A 12713-nucleotide genomic window follows, 5' to 3' on the forward strand; every position below is an offset into this window, starting at 1 on the left:
AAACTTCGGCAGCATATTTTGCAGATAAAAATAAGTAAAAAAGTTCGTATAAATGTGTGTCCTATAAAATGCTTAATTTTGGAGATACAGGGTGTAGATGTTTCATTTTTATTTTAATTTTTTCCAGATAATTTCTGAACTAACGTCAATAATATGGTAGTTTTGAATGCTTACATAGAAATTAGAGGAAGAAACATCTACCGGGTGCGTCTCAAAAGTGGCTCACCCTTATATTTTTTTTATTTTTTCAGATAAAAAAACTAGATTTGTTATGTTACTATTTGACATAAATTAGGAATGATTGACGTATTCAATTGTTTTCGGTCACTTCCTATTTCACCGGAAATGGCTACAACTTTTGATTTTTAAATGTCACCCTCGGTATTTTTTTACTTTATTCGATAGAAAATGACATTCTGAATAGAATGACATATCATATGTCAACTTTTGACATTCTTGCTTAATAAACAAATGTATTTAAAATTTCAATCTAGAGTGCCATGGCTATGCTAGAGACACAGATTTTTAATCAAGGAGCCTTGGAAAAATAAATTTGATCGTCTAATGTTTTTAGTGTCTTGTCCTGGCCGGTTAAAAGATGGCAAAATCGTATTTTTGATCATATCTCAATTTTTTCAAATGGAACAAGGGTGACTCATTAACATATTTGGAAAAAGAATTTTTTACGACTAATTTGATACCACACACTCGGTATGTCGAGTCAAATTGTAGTTATGAACCGCATGTTATAATTTCAAATAAACCATATGCGAAAATGTTAAAAGTTGACATATGACATGTCATTCTTTTCAGAGTGATATTTTCTATCAAATAAACTAAAGAAATACCGAGGGTGCCATTTAAAAATCAAAAATTGTAGTAATTTCCGAAGTGATCGAACATGAATACAATTGAATACGTCCAATCAATCCTAATTTATGTCATATACTAACATACGAAATTTCGTTTTTTTAACTGAAAAAATAAAAAAGTTATTGGGGATGAGCCACTTTTAAGACGCACAGAGTATGTTAATTTATTCCATTGAGGTTCTGAATCTTACTTGAGTTAATAGATATAAGGGAAATTAAAACAACTTTGGGTGCACGTCATCAATGACACCATGCGTCGTCTTATGGAGTTTGCTGGTGGTCGTATTATGATGTTCAACCAAAGTTATTTTAATTTCCCTATAATTAAATTCGATAATATATAATTTAAATATGTATCTGTGTTTTAGGAGAGATTCTGAGGCAATCCCCGAACACGAGATCGATTCCAGCGACTCAACACGTACGTCTCTCGCCTCGGATAGCAGCAGAAGATATTCGGAAGGGTTATCGAAAAGGCGGAGGTCTTCGGCTCGAGCAGTTCAAATTAGGAGATTTGTAAGGCGTGCCCCGCTCAGCTACGACCGGAGAAGAACCACTGGAAGGTCAATAATATTTCGAAATTCAAAAATTAAAATATATTGCGGAGGTGGAATAAGGAAACGCTGTTATTATTTGAAAAATGTTACACCTATCTTATTGTTTAATATGCTGTAAAATTTTCAAAGAACATCATCGATTAAGTTATTTAAGTTAGTACATCAAAAGGGCCGCAAGTGAACATTTGAACTGACATATATCATTTTCCGTCATCAGTGTTCAGTAAAATGTCAGAGTATGAACTAGGTTATGAGTCAAAGACCAATAAACAATAGCCAAAACGGTAAATAGACAGGATTGCTTAATCCCTTAAACAATACATAATACGTACTTTGGCCAAATTTTACTGCTAAATTACGTCACTGCAGATCACAGTCTCACTTCCACTCGTTTGCATACGTGAATATTATTCAATTCCTATTTTACTTCCTCCCATATCAGCAAGGACTGCAGTTTCTATGGACAAATTTGGCCGATTAAACAGTCTTGAATAGTTTACAGTTTTTATACCGGCCTAATTTGTCCATAAAATCGTTAGTTTCGCGGCATCAATTTTGACGTCACTGCAATCCTTGCTGGCATGAGAGGAAATGAAATGGGAAATGAATATATTGACGTATACAAGCCAGTGGAAGCGAGGGGTGTCTCACTTGGGTAAAAAATGTACATGTACTGCCAAAATATCATGTTACTATCAAGCGACTGCCAATCGGAGCCAAGAAGACTGCCTATGACTGCCATGTAATTATTATAGATGACTACCGTAAGACTGCCAATGACTGCCAGCGACTGCCAAGAAAATGTACATGTAATTCCGGTAGTGAGACACCCCTTGAGTAGAAGTGAGACTCGTAATCATGATTTAAAATTTAACCAACGCACGTCTTATTGGATCGTTTACAGTTATTGGTCATGGATGGCTACATAATGCTACACATTTTATGGTGAAGTTCTTCACAATCAAACATTTTTTTGATTGTGAAAAACAACTTGTTGTGTTTCGGCAACCCTGGCTTTATTCCACTACAAGACTGTAAAATGTATTGACACACACTGCTCATTCACGCGGGTTCGAGGCCGGTTGAGATCGGATATCTCGTGAATAAGAGTCGATTTAGACACTCGCCAAGTCGGTAGGCCACTGACAATGATATGGCGGAGGAACGCGGTTCGGATTTAGTGTAAACAAAGTAAGCCCTGTCCAGATTAGCCCTAGCAGCAAAATGGGCACGTTAACTTAAAATACTTTACTAAATGAGAAAACAATATTTTTGTAGATTGTAGCGAACATGGGGTGGAACTCCAATAATAGTGGAACTCCAATAATAATGGAACTCCAAGAATAGGGTGGTGACTAAATAGCGATCGGTAGCGATGAAGAATACTGTCCTAATTCAGTATTCTGTCGCTTGCCATTTAGTTTCTACGGCCAAGGACAGTATTTCTGTTTCAATAATAAAATACCCAACTGTTTTTCAGTAGGTAATTAATCTGCCATACAGTATTAAACAACTATGTTAAATATTCTTCTATTGATGATTTAATTCCTAACATTTTTTCGCATAGTTTTCTATACAAAATTTGGAAAAAAATATTACTGATTTAACAATTTAAAGAAAACCTCAATAATAATACCAAATGATTTATTCTGCAAACTCAATAAATCGTATTTGTTAATAATTTAAACAGACATATTCTGTTATATCTACTTAAAATCTATTACAAAGTTTCTATTAAAATAAAATTTTATCTTATTTTTTTAAGACAATCCTAATTTTCTATTGTCTATTATAATAGTTTTTCTCTTTCGATGAAAAAATGCGGTGACAAGTGACCTTAAGAAATGTCAATCGTCATTTATAACTAGCGCTATTTTTTGTTCAACCCCTAAACTAAGGTAGGTCCGTGCCATACTTGACATATGAATCTTAAGCTTTTATGCATGTACATGCGAGAAAAACTTATAGAGAATGTGAAAATATAAGCCACAATGCTTGTAAAAAGTTATTACGATTCACCAGTACAAATAAGAAATCTAGAAATTCGTTTAATTCAAAATCAAAAACTCCTTTAAAACACTATCAGTATCAGCAAATGTTACCCATTCTTTTTGCATGCTACTGGTGCTAGTGTCTGATTCCCTAAGCCTTTTCAACAATAATTCTTCACGCATAATTTGGAGACGAGTCAGTCGTAACTTCTCCACTAAAACTAAGCGCTGTAACTCGAATGTTGATAGCTGTGCTGTTTCTTCAGTTTCATTCTGTAATTTTCTTTTTTTCTGTGTGCCTTTTGACCAATTTTTGGTTGCCTCAGGAGTAACAGGCACGGATTGAACTGCATTTTCCACGGAATCTCGATTGCCTTTAAAACATTCTGTTCCAATGTTAACACTACCGGGTACTTTGACAAAAACAGGATTCTCATCAGACGAAGGAATGCTTTTTCCCAACCCAGTAATTTAATTGGTTTATTCCCAGTTGCTTGTATATCAGTCTTTTTTTTACGGGTGACTTCATGTTATTTAATAACTTTTTCAGTTGACAGTTATTTCCTTTCCAGTATGTTGTATGTATTCTTTTTTTATAACTATCCATGGCTTTTTCTTTGCGTTCCACCACTTGTGGTACCACAGACTTGTCCAGGACAACTGTATTGGTTTTTATTATATTTGCTAAGACCGCTCTACTATCGCTACTCACTTTGTTTGTGCAATCATCGTCATTATCACTAGAAGCTGAAGACATAACTGCTACGTATATATTTTGTTCTTGAGAAGAATAAAAATATCCGACAAAAGAATTTGAAGGGTTTCAAACTAACTCTGCAAACGCGAGAATGACTTGATAAATCGTTTGACCGTAAACATAAACATTCCACGTGAATAACGATCTAACGAGTAAATACTTGCGAGTAAAGTCGCGGCAACAAAAGTAAACTCTCACAAGTAAAAGCACTCTCTTATGCACATGTTGGGCGAGCAGATACTTTACTCGAGAGTAAACTCTTATAAGTATTTCCTTGTTTTTATTCACCTAACCCTATATTTTATTTTTATGACATATAATATTATACAGTCTAAAATTTAGTAATACCTAAGTAATTTATGAATTCAAAAGCAGAATTAAATTTTTACTATAGTTATTTAAAATTAGTAATTTTATTTCAAAAATATATTAAATTTTCCTCAAAATATAAGTATATTTTTGTATCACGCCTGGTCCACAATAGGACATCTATTAATTATTTTTAACTGGAAGAATATGTAGCCAAAAATGTCCTAACCAGGCTTTCTACTATATCAAATCCACTGAAATACAATACTGAAAAAAAAGAACATGATAATTAAAATATATCTTTTCAACTAGCTATTTCAATTGAGCAGTATCTTTGAATTAAACAAATTAACATTAACGCAGATGTGGAAGTAATGGAATACATATTCATAGCCAGAAATTGCATCTCTTTGAATAATTTGAAAATTCTAGAGAGAGCAAGTAGATCTCTGCGATTTACTTTGGCTCTTTTATACACATCGTAACGATTTCTTTAAGAATAATTTACCAAATAGCTCGCTACTAATACCAGTTAATTAATCGTCAGTCATATTTCATCATTAATATTCAAACTTAATGTTTTTAAATTATTGGATTTAGTTTAATCTCCCTCATATTATCTAAAAAACTGCGGTCCGGATTCCTGAATATTTTATTCTCACGTAATATTAAAATTATGATCTACCTAAACATGCGCTGTTTCCAATGTGATTAGTTGTAATTAAATTGCACTTACCATTGTGTTGTTTAGACTAGACGATGTCCAGAAGACTCCTGGCATAGATATATATACAAAATAGGCTAACCATTGATGTATTTTGACCATATAGCAGCAACATGACCGGAGAGTTAATTAATAATAATCCCTTTTTCAAAATTTGCCAGCGTCATTTAGTAGTTTTGGGATCTGTTACCTATCATAAAAACTTTATATAAATAAATATTAAAGTAAAAAAAAATATATAAATAATATTTCTAGTTACTCTAAAAGAATTCAGGAATTACATAAATAGAAGTTAAATGACATAACATTATATTATATAATATCTACAGAAAAAATGAACAGAACAATATTATACACATGTCAAACGGACACCTTTTTTCGTGTATTTTAAAATTTTATATATTGTGTTCTAGAGGACCGATTTTGATAATTTGTAGCTGAATTATTTGATTTTTTAATATATCTTTCTAACTTAAAAATGAAAATGAATCTGTCAATTATACGAGGGAAAACAAAATATTGATATTTTGGTGAAAGTTTGGAACACTCTGTGGAGTACGTTAACAAAACAAAGAATGTAAAAATTATTTTATCATCTAGGTGTATCTTTTCTCGATCTTTTTTTTTATTCATCTCAATAGCTGTATTTCTTTTGGAGATATTCGCTTTTGAAGACGAGGCACTAACATTTTTTCGTATTTTTTACATTAAAACCATGCCTTTGCTTTTGGTCCTAGTCAACAGATTTATAAAGTAGTGTTTATGATTTATGTAATGTCACTGTCTTTGAAATATCATATTATTGTCTGTTTGTTCTGCAGTTACTCTCTAGCAGATATGGTCTTAAGTCCAAAAGTTGATCTATACCATGATCAATTAAAGCAGCAATAACCGATACTTCAGTATTTAAAACTATCTCTACTAGAGTCAACTAGAGTAAACGTCAATACGACTTTTCAACAGTCAGTGACAGTACAAAAACAATAAACAGGAGAGTCACTATTTTATAAGTGTGATGAGGTCTAAAAATTATTGCTAAAATTTTTGTAGAGAGAGAAATAAACTTTGCTAAAAAATTTGATTGCTTTCTTAAATGTATACAGGGGTATCAAAAACGGAATATATATTTTACATAAAAACTTCGTTATTTCAAATACACTATGTATTTTTTAAAACAAGTCTTAGCTGATTTAAATGCTCTTTCAACTATATTAGGATTTCCTATACCTACCTGGCTCTGATTTTGAATAAAACGCGATTTTTCAATAAAATGGCAATCAAGGAGGCTGGTGTCACCATGGCAATTTTCTAGTGACAGTTAGTAGCTATTGTCATTGAAAATGGAATTTAAAAAAGGCGTCCATTGAACTCAAAGAAAGTTGAAGCAAAGTGAGCATATTATACAAATAAAGTACTTGCCACGATCATTCTAAAAAGATATGAGCTCCTGAAGAGCAGTTATCATATTTAATATATTATAGTCTGTCCAACGACAAGATCCTTGACAGTGACAGATGTGTCATTTTATTTTCAAAATAGTTTATTTTATTTTACAAAGAAATAAGTTGGTACAATTGGAACGCATAGCAAGAAATAAATATATTTTAAATTTGACTGACAAAAGATTACTTCAAAATATTGTGAAAAAAACTGTATAAAACTGAAAAAATCTAATCGAGTTTTTTGTTAAAAAACGGTATGTGTTAACACAAAACAAGCAAGAACAAAATACCACATATCAAAAAAAAAATATAAAAAAGAACTATTTCTTACTTTCAAGCTTCAAGAAACTTCCCGAATTTATGATTATATTATTTATTAATATAACTTACCTATGTACAAATACAAATTTGTAATATTCCATAGGAATAAATAAAACAAACTATTTTATTAATAATAACACTCACCAAATTTTATACCTTAACGGTTGATTAATTAACTTTAATCTTATTTTTTTTAAACCAGTACCTTTTGACATTATTTTTCTGCAGTACGAAAATCCATTATTTACCTATCGTGTGATGTCGATATTTTACAGCTACTCCAGTTTTTAGTATATGTTTAGTACGATCCTTGTACCATATACGATATGCACTTATCTTCAACGAGATGGTATACAAACTTTATTGGTGTATAAGACTTTCTGCCTGGGCAGCGAGTATTAACTATAAGTTGTGCTCTGGGTCTACAGTTAATTTTCCCTCGATTTTTCCTCCACTTAACTTCAAAAGACACAAAAAAACACACGTAATAACACGAATCAAAATGCATCATCTTCCAAAACACAGGGTACTTGACATAAGTTGACACAAAATTATAACCTATAATTTGGCAAGACTTTGACAAGCCTCAAAAATCTAAAGGTGAGTTCATACGCATCGGCGTCCGTTTGTCGTTCATCATTCCGTCAAACCAATAAAATTGAAATATCATCTGTCATTTTTGAAATAAACCAATAAAACTTGTTAAAAACAACAAGAGACGACGCTTAACGCATTTATATTTAAACTTAAAAAATATTAGAAACTGTTTTTAGTAAAATAAAGACTGGTATGGGACGTCATCTGCTTTTCTTCTGTCATCGTCTGTCGAAATCTTACCTGCGAAAAAAACAGAGTATACTCAACCATTTTTTAAACGCTCACGTTCAACCAAAGCTAAGCCATCAATTATAAGCTTACATATTTTGTACGTGCCTCGAACTTTGGCATATGAAAAACGGCATTTTTATTCTCGTCACGCGTAGACTCATCGCCATCTGTTGATCACCTGAACCATTACTCTTTTTTTCCATCCATTATCGTTTTGGTTGCGAAATTCTATAACGTACCGATCCGCATGCGAACACCAACCGAAAAAAAACGAGAGAAAGATATTTGAATGGCAACATTAAAAGGGATTTAATATTCAAAGCCGGCCGTCCGAGAGGCTTTATGTATGTAATGCCTATTTCGTTTTGATTTTTCTATTTTTGTGTCTCGTGTCGAGGGCTCTTTGAGCACGATCGTCGTGACATGTAGGACACGTATTTAGGACCATTTTACGGTCCCGTCCGGACATTTTCTATTTCGATCTCTGCGTGGGGATTACTTTTTTTATTAGCGCCGTTTCGTGGCTTTTTCAACGGCATATCAAATGAAAATTAGAGGATTTTAACCATGACGCACTTTGTCATCAATCTGAACGCAATTTTTACATAATATCAGGTAATTATTGCATATAAGTTTTTCGGCTATTTTTGGATTATATAGAAAGAAAATTATACAGGGTGGCGCACCTCATTCGCCTCGGTTGATTATACGAAAACGGAAAGATGTAGAAACAACATTTTTTATGGGTATATGTAGAGAGACATAGTACATAATTTAAAATTATTTTCAAATGTACAGGGTATGTCAGAACTAAGATTCATACCAAACTAATATTTTTTCTTATTGAACACCCGGTATTTTATTTCATTTTTGGATTCTTGGGCATAAAATAAGGCATTTATTATAAGGGTTTAATATGTTTAAATGCTTTGGTTTTTGAGATATTTAAAGATATTTAAATATGCATGCTATAATAAAAAGTTTGTAAACTCCCTGTACATTACTTTTCAGTGTTAATTCCTATTCTGACTTTGAAGCCAGAGGAATAAACTTTACTAAACAATTTTATTGCTTCCTTAAATGTATACAGGGGTAACAAAAATTGCTGGTGTATTTTAAATATTTATTTCACATAAAAAGGTCGTTATTTCAAATACAACACTATGTATTTTTTAAAATAAGTCGATATATTAGGGTTTTCTATACCTATCTGGCTCAGATACTTTTGAATAAAAAGCGATTTTTCAATAAAATGGCAATCAAGATGGTTGGTGTCGCCATGGCAATTTGCTAGTGACAGTTAGTAGCTGTTTTCAAAATCGACATTAGTTTATTGACTTATTTAAATTTATAACAGTTTACTTTTATTTCATTTTCCTGTAATCATTTAATAAGTAAGTATTTATTATTTTATCGCTATAAAATAAGTTAAATAAAAATAACCTGTTATAAATTTACATAAAGTCCATAAACTAATGTCGATTTTGAAAATAGCTACTAAGTGTTACTAGAAAATTGCCATGGCGACATCAGCCATCTTGATTACAATTTTATTGAAAAATCGCTTTTTTTCAAAATCTGAGCCAGATAAATATATATAGAAAACCCTAATATAGTTTGAAAAAGCATTTAAGTCTGCTTCGACTTATTTCAAAAAATACAGTGTTGCATTTGAAATAACGAAGTTTTTATGTAAAATAAATATTTAAAATAGACCAGCAATTTTTGATACCCCTGTATACATTTAAGCAAGCAAGCAAATTTTAAGACACACAACATTTTGTGAATTATTAATTTGTACTGTTTTAATTTCAAAAAATGGGGAAAATCTCATAATACTGTTTAACAAAACAAGTCAAAGTAAACTAATAAGTAAATTCTACTTAAAAAATAGAACGTAGGGTAAGTATAATAAAACATTTAGCTAATTAACAGAAAACGTTTGAAAGTCTATCGGAAAAGCAAGCTTTTGGGACATTCTAGCGGTTCCTCCTTGGCAACTAGGGGAGGGTTATTTCATTACAATATCGTCTTTGTCCACATTATAATTTTCAGGCACGGTGGGAAATACAAATTTGTTCACTTGTCGACGCATATATGATACGCAGTACTCACTTCCCTTGATATTTTCTACTAACGCAACGTAATGTACCCAGTTTCTTTTTTGTAGCAAACTTTATTAAAACATAGTCTCCGGAATGTATCTCATTTGAGCAGGTGTCAAATTCGTTATCTGAATTGGATTCAACTAGATTAGCTAACGTGATATCATCCACATCACTCTCGTCTTGAAGAATAACGCCTTCGGCTTCACTTTCTGAGGAAGAACTTGGAACTCGATCTATTTTTTGAATATTTTTCTTTTGTTTACCTTTTTTGTTTGAACTCTACCTTTTTGAATGACTTCTTTTTGTTTAATGCTTTCTAAATATTCAGCACTCGTAAGAACCGCAGAGTTTGAATTAATCTTACGTCTTGTCTTAGTTTCAGGATTTATTTTATTGATTTTGGCAACCAAAATTTCTTCGAACGTGGTGGACGATGAAGCTGTGCCCGCGATTGAAATATTTGATGTGGATGCCAAATTAATTTCATTTATTATCTGGTTTTCCTCGGGTTCTGTTATCTTTTCTTCTCCCTCTCTGTGTTCGTCTTCTCTATTGTTTCCATTTCAGCCTCTTCGGCATTTAAATTATACATACTACTATTTAGTACAGTATCTCGTTGTGCACATTCGTTATATCTTTTTAGCTTCACTTCATTAAGTCTTTCTTTTGGGTATTTTTTCTTAGAACAGGGATACAGACCAGTAGTCTCGTTTTATGACATCTCGTGAAATTCCCTCATTCCATAGTTCACAGATCATATTTGGTGAGTTTCCTTTGGTTTAATTTTTGCCACTCTATAAGTTTTTGATTCCATTTTAATTTTAAAGGTCCAAAACAGTATTTGTCTAATGGTTGCAAAAGGTTAGTCGCATGTGGTGGTAGTTTAAATAAGGTAATGTTATTCTGGATGGCAAGCTCTATGGTCCCTGTATCCAAGTGAGAAATATGCCCGTCCATTATAACAAGAAGGGGTCTTTCCTGGACCATCTTGCAGAACTTTTGAAACCAAGAATTAAAAACCGCTGTTGTCATCCATCCCTTGTCGGATACAGCATAGCATGTATTTTCAATGTCTTGCGTTTCTTACCAAGTGCTCCATAAATTTTGTCCTTGATATATTATTAAAGGCGGCAAGAGATCTCCGTTTACCGAAATGCAGGCCATTGTTGTAACATTTTCTTTTCCGGAACCTTCGATACTCCGATGAACCCTTTCTCCTACCCAAAACAAGTGGATTAGATTAAATAATAGTTTAAGTATACAATAGTTTAAGTATTACAATCCTAACTTACCTATCGCTGCGACACTCTTTACTCTACCGGGATCTAAATTAAAACTAGTTTCGTCTAGATTAAATATATGTGAGGGTTTATCTTGTAATCCCGGTTTCTTAATTGTTTCCCCAAGTTTATCATAAAAGGAATAGATGATAAAGGGGTCACTGGTTGCAGTTCTTCGGCACTTTTCCAACTGTTCCATCTTTTTTTGACTTAGTCCATTCTTTTTGCAGAACGTCCGAAACCAGTCATCTCCGGGTTTTCCATTATTAAAAACGGGTTTTAAATTATTTTCATTGACGTAAGTTTGAACACCACGTTTAATTTCTTCTTTGGATAGATACAAATCCCCATTTGGCCATCACCAGTTGAAATAACGAAGTTTTTATGTAAAATAATTATTTAAAATACACCAGCAATTTTTGATACCCCTGTATACATTTAAGCAAGCAAGCAAATTTTAAAGTAAAGTTTATTTCTCTGGCTTGAAAGTCAGCACAAGAATTAATTCTGAAAAATAATGTACAAGGTGCTGACAACCTTTTTTATTATAGCATGTATTTAAATATCTTTAAATATCTCAAAACCCAAAGCATTTAAACATATTAAACGCTTATAATAAATGCCTTATTTTATGCCCAAGAATCCAAAAATGAAATAAAATAACAGGTGTTTGGGGGAATGGATCCCGAATCCAATTTAATAAAATATAATTGAAAATACATTGAAAAGGTTAAAAATATACCAAAAATAACTTGCGAACAACTGTAACATATTGAAAATAAACTTTAATTTCTCTTTTGGTCAACAATATATAACAAATGCTCAATATAAAATACAATTATTGCTTTATATGAACCATAAATACACAATATCAATGATTGAAATTTGATTTCCATTTGAAAAAGTTTTTATTATTTGGTTTATTTGTTTATTTATTTTTAAACTAAAATATAAAAAATAGGTAACAGGTTTAGAAAATACACAGGATGGGTCTTAAATAAGTACAAATATTTACAGGACTGGTAGACCTCGATAAAAGAGATATATTTTCTCTTTGCCGTTTTTCAAACAACTTCAAAATAGTCGAGTTATTTTACTTAGAAAATTTAAGAAAAAAAAAAGATTTTTGGGTTAAATTTTGAGAACCACTGTTTCTTTTCTGGGTTTTCTTTCTTGTAAATTTAAACTACTACCTACATATATGTTGCCATATTATGAAGACATTATGTTTTTTTAACTTAAAATTAAAGTAAAATTTCAATTTTTTTTTAATTTCAAATTTTCAGTTTTTTTTCCGCGAATAGACGTGTTTCTAGGGTATAAATATGCTACCCCTAAAAATATTTACACTTATTTTAGATTCACCCTCTATATATACAGTGGTGGCCAAAAGTATGGAAACTTTTTGCTTTTTAAAATATCACAGAAAATATTGCTATGCTTAAACTCTCAGGAATATAAATGAACAGCTTATCAGCAAATAAAAGTATTCCAAAAATTACACAGCGAAAAAAATCTGTTTAG

At 31.8% G+C, this 12713-nt stretch overlaps 1 protein-coding gene across 8 annotated transcripts in view; it reads left to right on the plus strand.

Moving 5' to 3' along the window:
• LOC115878260 (cAMP-specific 3',5'-cyclic phosphodiesterase) overlaps positions 1-12713 on the plus strand; it is a 743109-nt gene that overhangs the window by 323936 nt on the left and 406460 nt on the right. The window contains exon 5 of one of the 8 annotated variants that reach the window (XM_030894686.1): positions 1241-1435. The exons of the other annotated variants lie outside the window; for them this stretch is intronic. Coding sequence (XP_030750546.1) covers positions 1241-1435 — 195 coding nt within the window. The remainder of the gene's footprint in view (positions 1-1240; positions 1436-12713) is intronic. 8 annotated transcript variants of the gene reach the window in all.

Source organism: Sitophilus oryzae, unplaced genomic scaffold (assembly GCF_002938485.1).
Source record: "Sitophilus oryzae breed Bouriz unplaced genomic scaffold, Soryzae_2.0 scaffold_1507_pilon_pilon, whole genome shotgun sequence".
NCBI classification, from domain to species: Eukaryota; Metazoa; Arthropoda; class Insecta; order Coleoptera; family Curculionidae; genus Sitophilus; species Sitophilus oryzae.